We start from the raw sequence: 13077 nt of genomic DNA, 5'->3' as shown, positions 1-13077 counted from the left end.
CCTCCCCAAGTGCTAGGATTACAGGCGTGAGCCACTGGGCCTAACCAAAATAATTTTGAATCTTCATTCTGTCATCTATTATGCTTCCTATGTTCTTCTCATTTTGTGTTCTCAGCACATTTGATAAGGGTGTCTTCTGTGTCTTCATCCACGTTTTGATTAAAAATGAACAAGATAAAGCTAACAAGAGAGTTCTAGGGCATGGGGATATTGTTCCAGTATCACTAACAATGGTGATATTGTTCTAAGCAGGTAAAAAGCAATCCGTTGACACTCTTTTGGCCTGCTTGTTCAATGACCTGGGAATCCACCTAGCCTAATACTATCATCCAACCCATCTTTCACTAACTTTATCCACAAGGGTATCTTGGCAAGAATCTTTGGAAGGCTAATTTTTTCCTCTTATTTTCTTCCTATCTACGTCCTTATAACCTAAAACAGCTCTCCTCTAGCTGCCCAGTTTGTTCTATGTAACCCCCCTCCTCCTGGTGCTCAGCTTATTAGACCACAGGAGACAGCCTGATGCCAGAAGAGCCACCTGTCACAGGCTGGACCCAACCAGGTGCTCTTTTCTTTGGAATTTGGAAACAGCACACTAAACTCTTCAGTTCTCTGAAATGAGAAGCGGTATGATGCTAGGGCTGGGGCAACCACAGCCAGCCAACATGCAGAGGAAGTCAGAGTGCCCAGAAGAAAACAGATCAGACACTCCAAGAGCCATGAGGTCCGAGAAAGACACATACTACCAACTAGCCATTCAATTCTGGAGAAGTCAGGAAAACATCTGTCCACCTTCAGGTCTGTGCCCCATGTCCCCTTTTCCCTGACTTCTCTGGAGGTCACCAGCTGAGGCCAGAGAAGACCTCTGCAGACACCTTCAGGGCCCTGACATGGAAGTTGTCTGGACCTGGAAAAACACCACTATAGATGGTGGGAACCTCACTGCCTGAGGATCACTGATTTTTGAAAGTCTAGAGATGTTAAAGGTTCACAAGGCTTATAAGTAATTAAATCCAGGACTGCAATCCCAACAGTCATTGCATGTTCTTCCCCTAATATTACTCGCTGCCCTCCCATTTGAAGCAAGATAAAAGAACAAAGTATTCAATTGATTCTGCTCTTCATTTGGAGCTGTTGTTCACCGATGGTATGTAGATTTTCTTATTTGGAAAAGACTTGAAATGCATCATACTTGAAAGAGAAATAGGACTGTTATGGGGAAAGCTTGTGATTTTTTAAAATAGTTACTGCATAATGTAGTTTATAAAAGTTAGTTATTGACCAGCACTGGGAGCAACTTAACTGATTTTTTACATTACAAACCCAATTTGTTAACATTAGAATGAGGGGCTTTTGGATTGTCTAGATATTTAAAACATAAGGATGTATTTTGCTTAGTGGCTAATTTGACAGTCATTTAGAAACACTGTTCTTTCCTTTTAGAGAAACAACCAGAGAAACTTCAAAGTTTCTTTGAACAAGATGGTAAAGACAAAAAAAAAAAAAACAGTATAGTAGGGTATGCTATGCAGGGAGTTTGTCTTTAATCCCCCGAGTCATTGAATACTTACAAAGTTCTAAACTGAATAGCAACTTAACCTTATTGTTTGTTAATGTCAGTCTGAACTCACAAAGCCTAATAAATGCTAGACTCAAATGTAGACATCCCAGAAAGGGCAGAGAGCCTCCCAGAGTATAAAGAGCACATGAAGTCTTTGCAGACCATTCTTATCATCCAAATTTAATCAAGCCCCCCAAACACCAGATTACATCCCCCTGAGTTAATTCTTTGAGGGCATTTTGTATTACCTACAAGTTAGTAAACAAACATAACTCTCTTCTCTAGAGTACCAGTTCCACAGAGCTTCTGGCAGGATCTCCCACTCAGACTCAAGTGTTCAGGCAAGTATGCTTCCTCAGGCTTCATTGCCTAGAACACAGACCTTTATGCTTATTTAGTAACATCTACCTATGCCTTACTGTGGATGTTATAGTTCTATAACAATATGACATTGTTCTACCTGCGTATTTAATACTGATTAAATCCCCTCAATAACTCTGTGAGTCAGGTTCTATCTCCATTTTACTGATGAGAACACTGAGATACACGGAAGCAGAAACTTCACTGTGAAATGGTTCAACATGACACAGCTAGGGAGTGGAAAGGCTGGGATTTGAACCAAGATAGTCTGGCTCCACAATCTGCACTTGGAACCTCAATACTCTGCCACTTCTCATAGTAAATCATGACTTAATCATTTGTTGAATCAAGTTAATAAAAAGGACAAGAATGGAATGGAGATAAAATATATTTAATGAAGTATTAGCAAACTACAAATCCACTCAGAAAAACCAAAACATTAACAGATTTAAAGTCAACCTAATTCAGATATTGGGCATTTCTGAAGAAGCAAGAAGGAAAGAAGGAAAAAAAGAAAGGAAAGGAAAGGGGAGAGGAGAGGGGGAGGGGAGGGGAAGGGGGGAGAGGAGGGGAAGGGGGGAGGGGAGGGGAAGGGGGGGGAGGAGGGGGGAGGGAAGGAGAGGAAAGGAGGGGGAGGGGAGGGGAGGGGAGGGGAGGGGAGGGGAGGGGAGGGGAGGGGAAGGGGAGGGGAGGGCAAGGGAAAGGGGGAGGGGAAGGGAGGGGGAGGAAGGAAAGGGAGGAAGGGAGGAAGGGAGGAAGGAAGGGAGGAAGGAAGGAAGGAAGGAAGGAAGGAAGGAAGGAAGGAAGGAAGGAAGGGAGGGAGGGAGGGAGGGAGGGAGGGAGAGATAGAAGGAGGGAGGGAGGGAGGGAGCCAGGCACAGTGGCTCACACCAGCACTTCAGGAGACCGAGGCAGGAAGATTGCTTGAGCCCAGGAGTTTGGGACTAACCTAGGCAACATAGTGACATCTCATCTCTGTATTTTAAAAAAGAAGAAGAAAAGAAATTCTACTCTTTTAAGGCTTTTTTGGGAGGGGAGAAGACTGTTTTATCTGTTTTACTATCAGCTCAAAATCCATCCATGGCTCTTTGCTGGTGAGTTCACATTCTGAGACATGTAAGGGTCCCTCTGCAACTTGCCTCCAGCAAGCTTCTGGCACAATCTCCTGGCAGGCTCAAGTGCTCCGGTGGACATGATGTCTTCCATGTCTCTCTGACAGCCATGCCCTGCAGCAGAGGCAGTCTCACTCACCTCCAACACACCCTTTTCCTCCAGGGCCTGTGCTCCTCTCCCACCTAATCCTCACACCAACCTTAAGAATAAGGTATTGTTATCCCTACTTTACAGAAAGATAAAATGGTTTGCATATGCTCCCACAGTTAAAAAGTGGCAGAGCCAGCATTTGAAACCAGGCAGTCTGACTCCAGCTTCACTTTCCTCATTACTTCTCCATCCTAAAGCCTTCCTCGGCTACCCGCTCCCAAAGTGCCTCTCCCACCCCTCACATCCTACATCACTTGTTTTATTGGTCTCATTCATCTAAGGGTAGCTATTTCCGCCTCTCCACCACCCATCCCGAGACATGTCATCTTTCCAAATAAACTGTAAATCACTTGAAGGTCAGTAATAAATATTTTAATAGCGATGGAGGGAATGATATTTAAAACTGCCCACTACAGAACAGAATTAGAACATGTTACTCTGAACGGATCCATCATCAGACTATAAGGTCAAATAGATCATATTTACTGCTGTAATTTGAATATGAAGTTGTACTCTAACAATATCTGAAATATGACATATACCCATTTGTACTCATTTTATAAGGTGAAAGGTATTTATGAACAATTAAACATTAATTCTGATATCAAAGGCCATTTTTAAGGAGCATAACATACTTAACATGAAAAGTACATGAAATCTACAATAAAAATTCAATCTTTTTTTTTTTTTTTTTTTTTTTTTGAGACGGAGTCTTGCTCTGTCGCCCAGGCTAGAGTGCAGTGGCCGGATCTCAGCTCACTGCAAGCTCCGCCTCCCGGGTTTACGCCATTCTCCTGCCTCAGCCTCCCGAGTAGCTGGGACTACAGGCGCCCACCACCTCGCCCGGCTAGTTTTTTTTTTTGTATTTTTTAGTAGAGACAGGGTTTCACCGGGTTAGCCAGGATGGTCTCGATCTCCTGACCTTGTGATCCACCCATTTCGGCCTCCCAAAGTGCTGGGATTACAGGCTTGAGCCACCGCGCCCGGCTAAAAATTCAATCTTAAAGTGAAAGTTTTTCTTTTTTTTTTTTTCCTTGGCATTTCTATCTGGATTCTGCTAAAGATAAGTCATCAGCAAGTATCTGTTAAAGGCTGTTCTTTGTCTCTTTTTTCCTTAGTCAGAATTTATGAAGTCAATTTTATTTAAATTAAAAATAAGAATTCTTCTTAAAACATGTAATATCAAACCAAGTCCTCAATTTTTTTTTTTTCCTTCCTCTTAATTTGTAACAGAGACTCTAAGAAAATAAAATCTAAGGTTAAGGAAATTTCCATCAATGTGAAGAAAATATTTTCCAAAATTAAAATAACAAGTTCCTCCCTGCTTAACATAGCTGATTTAAGTTGCAGATACATGGCTGCCCCTGAGATCACCTTCCTCTGCAAGCTTTGTGAAAGGGCCAAATCCACATCCTTTTCAGCAATTTTTGAGTCCTCTATGGGACTACCTTTTTTTATGAAATGCTGCACATACTACCAATGCTTCATAAATATTTCATGATACATTACCCAGTCCTGGAATTTCCTGCAAGATTGCACAAAATCTTTAAAATTGTGCACTGTAAGCCATAAAATAATCAGATATAAAAGTAAGCTCTATCAATCCCTTCATTAACAATTTTTTTACAAGAATTTTAGAAAAAGCAGTGTTACTACATTTTATTCTCAGGAGTAAGATTCGCTATTTATATTACTTTACTAAAAGGCTTTTAGAATTACACTTTTTTTTTTATATCAGATACTATTTTCTCAGTTGGACAAGAGCCTTCTTATGGTACTCTACAGTCAAAAATGGCCCATTGTGGGAGTTGGGGGCACTAATTAAGTTGGTTAATGGATACAAAAATACAGTTGGATAGAAGAAATAAATTCTAGTGTTCGATAATACAGTAGGGTGACTATAGTTATAATTTGCCATATATTTCAAAATAGCTAGAAGATTATTTGTAAGGTTCCCAATACAAAAAAATGATCAATGTGTGAAGTGACTGATATGCTAATACATGTTATATGCATATATCAAAATGTCACTTGGACCCCAGAAATATGTACAATCATTATGTATCAATTTTTTAAATGGTCCAGTGTGACTCAAAAATAGACTGGACTGTAAATTTTAACACCTAGCACAGTGTCTGATACCCAGTAAAAGATGAATAAAATTTAATTGATTGACCTAAATTGTGCCTGAAGCTTGACAAAACGTGTTCCCATATATTAAAATTAATCTCAATGTTTCTATTTCCTCATCTGTAAAATAGAGCTAGAGACCGCTAAGATCCCTTTCAGCTTTAAAAGGCTGATTAACATTTTACTTTATCTACAGCAGCCCTGCCTTGTGCCACCCACTCCCCACCAAACCATAGTTTCAAATTTAGTCATCTGGGAAAGAACAGCTCAATAGACTGAAAACATCCCCAGGGAAAAGACAGGCTAAAATCAAGGAATCGACTTTCCAAACTAAGCAATGCTTCCCATGTTGAGGGACTCACAGTAAGATATTAATATATGGGAAAATATTTTTTGAATTTTCAAAATACTGTAAAGATGGAAGGTGGTCTAATATTATAAAACTCTGGGCCAGGAGTGGTAGCTCACACCTGAAGTCTCAGCAGTTTGGGAGGCTGAGGTGGGTGAATCACAAGGTCAGGAGTTCAAGACCAGCCTGGCCAACATGGTGAAACCCTATCTCTACTAAAAATACAAAAACTAGAAGAGAAGATGGCGACGGTGTGGGATGAGGCCAAGCAAGATGGAACTGGGGAGGAGGTGCTCAAGATGTCCATGGAGATCATACACACACACAGCTTCTGGACAGTGAGATCAAGATCATGAAGAGTGAAATGTTGAGAGTCACCCACAAGCTCCAAGCCATGAAGGACAAGATCAAAGAGAACAGTGAGAAAATCAAAGTGAACAAGACCCTGGTGTACCTTGTCTCCAACGTCATCAGGCTCCTGGATGTTGATCCCAATGACCAAAAGGAGGATGGTGCCAATATTGACCTGGACTCCCAGAGGAAGGGCAAGTATGCTGTGATCAAAACCTCTACACGACAGAGGTACTTCCTGCCTGTGATTGGATTGGTGGATGCTGAAAAGCTAAAGCCAGGAGACCTGGTGGGTGTGAACAAAGACTCCTATCCGATCCTGGAGATGCTGCCCACAGAGTACAACTCGCGGGTGAAGGCCATGGAGGTGGATGAGAGGCCCACAGAGCAATACAGTGACAATGGGGGCTTGGACAAGCAGATCCAGGAACTGGTAGTGGCCATTTTATTGTCAATGAACCACAATGAGAAGTTTGAGAACCTGGGGATCCAACCTCCAAAACGGGTGCTGATGTATGGGCCCCCAGGGATGGGAAAGACTCTCCTGGCCTGGGCCTGTAGGGCACAGACTAAGGCCACCTTCCTAAAGCTAGCTGGCCCCCAGCTGGTGCAGATGTTCACTGGATGGTGCCAGGCTAGTCTGGGATGCCTTCGCCCCGGCCAAAGAGAACGCGCCCTCCATCATCTTCACTGATGAGCTGGATGTCATAGGCACCAAGCACTTTAACAGCGAGAAGTCCGGGGACAAGAGGTGCAGAGGACGATGCTGGAACTTCTGAACCGGCTGGATGGCTTCCAGCCCAACACCCAAGTTAAGGTAATTGCAGTCACAAACAGGGTGGACATCCTGGACTCCGCCCTGATCCGCTAGGGCCGCCTGGACTGCAAGATCGAGTTCCCAATGCCCAACGAGGAGGCTCGGGCCAGAATCATGCAGATACACTCCCAAAAGATGAACGTCAGTCCTGACGTGAGCTACGGAGAGCTGGCCCGCTGCACAAATGGCTTCAATGGGGCCCAGTGCAAGGCTGTGTGCGTGGAGGCGCCTATGATCACACTGCGCAGGGGTGCCACGGAGCTCACCCATGAGACCTACATGGAAGACATCCTGGAGGTCCAGGCGAAGAAGAAAGCCAACCTACAGTACTACGCCTAGGGCGCAGCAGGCCAGCGCCAGAATCGCGGCTGAAGTGCGCAATAAAAGATGGCTTAGAGGCAAAAAAAAAAAAAACCGAAAAATACAAAAATTAGCCGGCTGTAGTGGCGGGCGCCTGTAATCCCAGTTGCTGTGGAGGCTGAGGCAGGAGAATGGCGTGAGCCCGGGAGGCAGAGGCTGCAGTAAGCCGATATCGCACCATTGCACTCCAGCCTGGGTGAGAGAGCAAGGCTCCGTTTCAAAAAAAAAAAAAAGTTATAAAACTCTGAAGGGTAGCATTTTTTCAATAACAGGAAATGCTGGGGATAATCAGATGCAATTGGAAGCATTATACTCCCATATACAAGTTATTCTATTCAAAGCACTCCCCCACCATGTGGCTTCTGAAGTCAAGATAATTAAGTGGTACATTACTTTCAAAAAAATTTGTAGATGCTGGCCTTACTGTATTTCTACAAACCACAAATACTTTGCTTATTTGGTGCTGATTATGTTGAAAATAGAATATTATGACATTTTATGGTAATAATTCCAATCGCAAGATTTTGATCATCAAGGAAAGGAGTAGTGTTGTTATGGAGGCAAAGCCTTGAGCTGGAAGCAGTAAAATACGTCTGATTTTTTTTAGCCCAGGAAAGCTCATTACAAAGTTTTACCAGTGGTTGGAATCTTTAAATTTAGACATTTGAAACACTTTTCACTTTGTAATCTGTCATCTACTCCGAAAGGCATACCACTTTCCTGAGTTCTGCTAGACCCTAAACTCTAATTGCTCATTTTAGAAAACTTAAGATAAATCTATTTAAAAATAAAATAAAATCCAGAACTCCAAAGATTTTGCTTTTCCATTTAGGCTGATTTGTTTTAACCCGCAGTGAGAATTGATCAGGAAAAGTTTGCCATCTTGTGGCCAAATATAAGAACTTGCTCCAAGAGAGTCACCCATTGGTGGCTTTTCCCTAGCAGCCTTTGGCAGCTGCTCCTGCAGACGGACACCTTCTTATTCAGGCCTCTGAGCATCTCTAGAGCCCCCTCACCAACAAGTACAATGTCCTCAAAAGTTAAAGTTGAAAGGACATTAAAGAATTATTTGCTCAAAAAAAAAACTTTGGAAGAAGAGAATGTGGGAGAGAAGGGGGAATAAATGTGCCTCTCTCCCTCCCTGGCAGCCCTGAGGGTCTCCACAAATCTCCAGTGATGCACTCAGGAACCCCGGTCTCCCCCTCCCACTCAAGGGCGCTGTCTCCGACTTCTTCACACACTCTTGTCCTCCAGACTTCCCATCGCTTTTTCCCAGGACCTCAGACTGGAAAAGCCAAATACAGACTTCCACCGCTTAGAAAATACCTATAAAATTCCTCACTCCATCCCAACCAGTCACTGAGTGGATTTAATTAGAGTGGGAGAGATCAAGAGTTCCAAGATAATGAGACTCAAGATCAGTGTTGTCCAACAGAACTATCTGCAGTGATGGAAATACTCCATACCTGCATGGGCTGGTATGGGAGCTACTGAGCACTTGAAAGGTGGCTTGTGCAGTTGAGGAACTGAATTTTTAGTTTTATTTAACTTTCATTTATTTAAATGAAATTGCCACAGCTGGCTACCATACTGGACAGAACAGCTCTAAATCTTACTTTCCTAATCCAGTCCAGCATGTTATGACCTTGACAAACAAAAAACGCAATCCATTCATTCAAAAACATATGCATCGGCTGTTATAAAGAAAACAGTATGTTGCTGTAACACGATGCACACACAAAAATAGAAAATATCTGTTTTCCCAGCGTATATATAATTAATCAAGGATATAAAGCATGCTGATGCATAATTAGAGGATGAGAACACAGGGAGCGGGGTTCTTCTTTGATGGGGAGCCACAGGGCTGGGTTAATGGGGAACTTGCAAGTGAAACAGGACCTTACAAGTCCAGCAGGAGGAGGGAACATAGGTATTTTAGAGAAAGGGCAAGGGTAAGGATCCGAGAGGGGAGATCCGCAGGTCCGCTCGGGATGCCAAGAAACCTGATCCAATTCAAGGTGCAGTTTCATGTAAGGGAATCATGGGAGAAAAAATCTAGAAAGGTACTTTAGGACCAGTTTCCAAACATAAAAATGAGAGAACCAGGGGGGTTATAACGGGAATAAAAGGGAAGAGACCAATTAAAGAAAGATTATAATGGAGGGACCCAGACTTTAGAAAAGACTCATATGTGCCAGGCATGGTGGCTCATACCTGTAATCCCAGCAATTTTGGAGGCCAAGGTAGGTGGATCATTTGAGGTCAGGAGTTTGAGACCAGCCTGGCCAACATGGTGAAACCCCGTCTCTACTAAAAATACAAAAATTAGCCCAGCATGGTGATGGGTACCTGTAATCCCAGCTACTTGGGAGGTTGGGGCAGAAGAATCGCTTGAACCCAGGAGGCAAAGGTTGCAGTGAGCAGAGATCGCACCGCTGCATGACAGAGTAAGACTCCACCTCGAAAAAAAAAAAAAGAAAAGAAAAAAGAGATTCAATGCTGTGGTTGAGGGAGAATAAGAGATGAATCAAAATTTTCACCCAGGATGAATAGAAGATTGCTGGCACCATGAATGGGGCAGATACCAGAAGAATGTTTGAAGGTTGCTGAAGCTGAGATTAATGAGACAGATGGATCACCAAAGCACTTTGAGAAGGTGACAACGAAACTGGAATTCAGAAGACAGGAGAGACTACTGGCTGAAACCATAAAGTGGAGGAGAAAATACAGGATGAGGAAAGAAGAAAAGGAGAAAAGACACAAGAACAGACCCTGCTTCCAGTGGAAAGTGACTCCTTGGCAGGGACAGAATGAGAACAGAGTCAGAGAAGGAACACCCAAATGAGTTATACCCCTACTGCAGGGCCAGGAGGGAGACTTCTCACTACATATGCTCTGCATCTCTTAATGAGCATTCTGCCTTCCTACCTAGACTGCACGCTGTGCAAAGATGGAGATTATGTCTTATACATTTCAATCCTGATGCCTAGAACAATGCAGGACACAGGAAGGTAATGTAAAGGGTCCCAGGAGAAAGAAGGCCTTAGAGGCAGGGCATAGTGGCTCATGCCTGTAATCCCAGCACTTTGGGAGGCCAAGGTAGGCAGATCACCCAAGGTCAGGAGTTCAAAACCAGCCTGGACAATATGGTTGAAACCCTGTCTACTAAAAATACGAAAATTAGCCAGGCATGGTGGCATGTGCCTGTAATCCCATCTACTCAGGAGGCTGAGGCAGGAGAATCACTTGAACCCTGAGGCGTAGGTTGCAGTGAAGCGAGATGGCACCACTGCACTCCAGCCTGGGCAACAGAGCGGGACACTGTCTCCAAAATGAAAAAAAGAAAGAAGGCCTTAGAAGAAAAGGTTTTGCTGGGTAACATGTAGTCCTAGACTATACACTGCTCCGGCCCCACTTAACAAAGCTCAAAAGCAAGACCCACATTTGTACATGTTCTAGTTCAGTGAGTCCCAGTCCTAGCAAATGGTCAGAATCACCTTTAGACAGTTGGCAGGACCCACCCTGAGATTATAAATTCAACGGCCTGAGCAACTGATAGTTTTCAAACTCCCTGTGTGATTCTAATCAGCAGCCAGAGTTGGGAACCATGCATTGATGCCAGAGATGTAGAAGGCTGCTGATCCAGTTTGTAGAGTGCCCTTTAATTATCCACACTACTGATACCATTTTTATCTGCATGTGTCATATTTGCCCTTTTTTCAGATTTCAGGACACTAACATATTACGCACAGTCCATGTACCAGGACTCACGTACATGATCTTAACTCTTATCATAGTCCTATGAGGTAGGTATTGTTGGTACAGATGAGGCACCTGTGACCGAGAGTTTATTTACCAATCCAAGATCCCACAATTAATGACAGCCCAGGAGAACTGACCTCAGAACCCTCTTGCCTGTTGCTCCTCTGCTGCCCACTCCCTGCCCCAGCCAAGCAGAAACCCAGCTGTCCTGGGAAGCAGGTAGAAGGAACATCTAAGAGATCATGTGAGAGACAGCAGACCAGTCAGCCCGTGGGACTCTGACTAAAGCCCATGATTTCCCCCAGGATCACCTTTACTGTGCTTCCACCCAGACACGCTCCTTAAAGGTGAGAAGAGAGACCTGGCCAGGCCAGGCGACTGTGAAAGTAATGTTTTCATTATTCTCATTCAACTCTACACAATGTGGAAACAAGTTTTACTAATACCTTATACTTCTTTGACAAAGTAACAATCTCTCTGAATGAGAAATTCAGTTACACTACAGGAATTCTCCTCCCATCCTATCACTTTCCCAAAAGGAGCAAGACTGGTCCCACTGGGCCAGGTGTTCTCCCTCCTTGGCTGACACTTTCTGGGCTTCAGGGAAGGGAGTGCAGGCTGCCCGGCCACGCCCATTTCAGCCTTCCTGCAGTTCTGAAGTGAAGCGGCACAGAAGGCCCAAAAACAGCCACATTTGCCAGAACTGATGTTGCATCTGCGGGCACAATGCTAGTTGACAAAATTGTGGCCTAAAAAACGTGACAAGTGAACGAACCCACCGTGATGCCGCCTGATGAAGCAGCTGGGGGAGGCTTCCCTTCCTCGGGAGTCTGAAAGCCCAGGCTCCCCCAGCCTTGCCCTGAGCACAGCCACCTTACCCGCAGGAGCACAGTTCACAGATGCACTTTGTCTTCATAGCGGCCATCCCGAGGCCCTGACGTCCCCTCAGAGCATCGCCAGCCGCAGCCGACTCCTGGACCCCAACCACCTGGCTTGAGGCACGCCCAGGCTCGAGGGCCTTGGCAGGTGTTCTGTTTACTCGAAGGAAAATTTAAGTGGCCCTTTTGCAATGTCCTGTCGTCTGTTGCCCTCCTGGAGCTGGCCTAGCGCGAGGGAGCAGCCAGGGAGACCTCACCCTGCATGCCACCGCCCCAGCCTCCGCAGCCCAGACTCAGGCACCTGGAGCTGCTGAGTGGGCCCCAGGAAGCTGCGGGGTCCGTGCCCAGGTAGCCTCTGTGATGTCGCCAGGACCAGGAGGGGCACACCTCAGGTGACAATTACATCACAAGAGCCGTTTGTGAGGTCGGGAAACTCCCAGCAACTCACTGGCAGGCCCAGGACGGGGGTTCCCCAGTGGACCTTGGAGAAACCTGGAAAAGGTGGAAGTCACTAGAAAGCTTCTGGTGCAGTAAATGGTCACACGTGCAGAAAAGATGAAAACTCCCTCACCATCACTTTGGGTGGCATTTGCTGTCTCTAGGATCCATGGTGCCCCCTCTTAGGGGAATACAGCCTTTGACTTCCAAAAGGCTTGCCTTGAATAGGGTTTCCAGATCTTCCTGTGGAAACCTAAGCCTTTGGCTTCAGATGTCTGTTAGAATTGCTCTCACCCACAGACTGGAGAACACAGCGGTTTAAGAGAGCCCAGGCCTTCTCTGCTCAGGTGGGTTCTCAATCACTTCTCCAGGTGCTGGTAATGATGCCTTGAAGCAGACGCGCTCAAATTTTAGTGGGCATCAGGACCACCTGGCTTGATGAAAACCAGATTGCCAGACCCCACCCCCATAGTTTCTGATTCACTGTTTCTAGGGTAGGCCAAGGACTTCTATTTCTTACAAGCTCTCAAGTAATGCTGGTTCTGCTGGGCCAGGGACCACACTTTAAGAACCACAGCTTTTGAGATTCCTTTACACCCCCTGAAATAGTGTTTCTTCCGCTTACCTGGTCCCGAGAGCACACCCCCAACCAGAAGGCTCCCCTGCATCAAAACCTCTAGTCCAGGAATCTAGCTTCAACAAGAAGCCAGGTGATTCTGGTCATGAAGCAAGTTCCAAAGACACTGCTCTGGCCAGTTGTTTGGACTTAAACCAGTTTGGCTTCCTGCTTATGGGAAATGGGAACTTA

The 13077-nt window shown here is 44.8% G+C and overlaps 1 protein-coding gene and 1 pseudogene across 2 annotated transcripts in view; one reads left to right on the top strand and one right to left on the bottom strand.

Annotated features, from left to right (window-relative positions):
- Window positions 1-12346, bottom strand: part of SAXO1 (stabilizer of axonemal microtubules 1) — a 107965-nt gene extending 95619 nt beyond the window's left edge. For both annotated transcript variants that reach the window (XM_050761332.1, XM_050761334.1), the window contains exon 1: window positions 11832-12346. In XM_050761332.1, coding sequence (XP_050617289.1) covers window positions 11832-11878 — 47 coding nt within the window. In that variant the 5' untranslated portion in view covers window positions 11879-12346. The remainder of the gene's footprint in view (window positions 1-11831) is intronic.
- Window positions 5896-7170, top strand: LOC126937695 (26S proteasome regulatory subunit 6A-like; annotated as a pseudogene).
- Window positions 12347-13077: the final 731 nt, after the last annotated feature.

The sequence above is a fragment of the Macaca thibetana genome, chromosome 15, assembly GCF_024542745.1.
Source record: "Macaca thibetana thibetana isolate TM-01 chromosome 15, ASM2454274v1, whole genome shotgun sequence".
Lineage (NCBI taxonomy): Eukaryota > Metazoa > Chordata > Mammalia > Primates > Cercopithecidae > Macaca > Macaca thibetana.
This window is presented reverse-complemented; position numbering and strand designations above follow the sequence as displayed.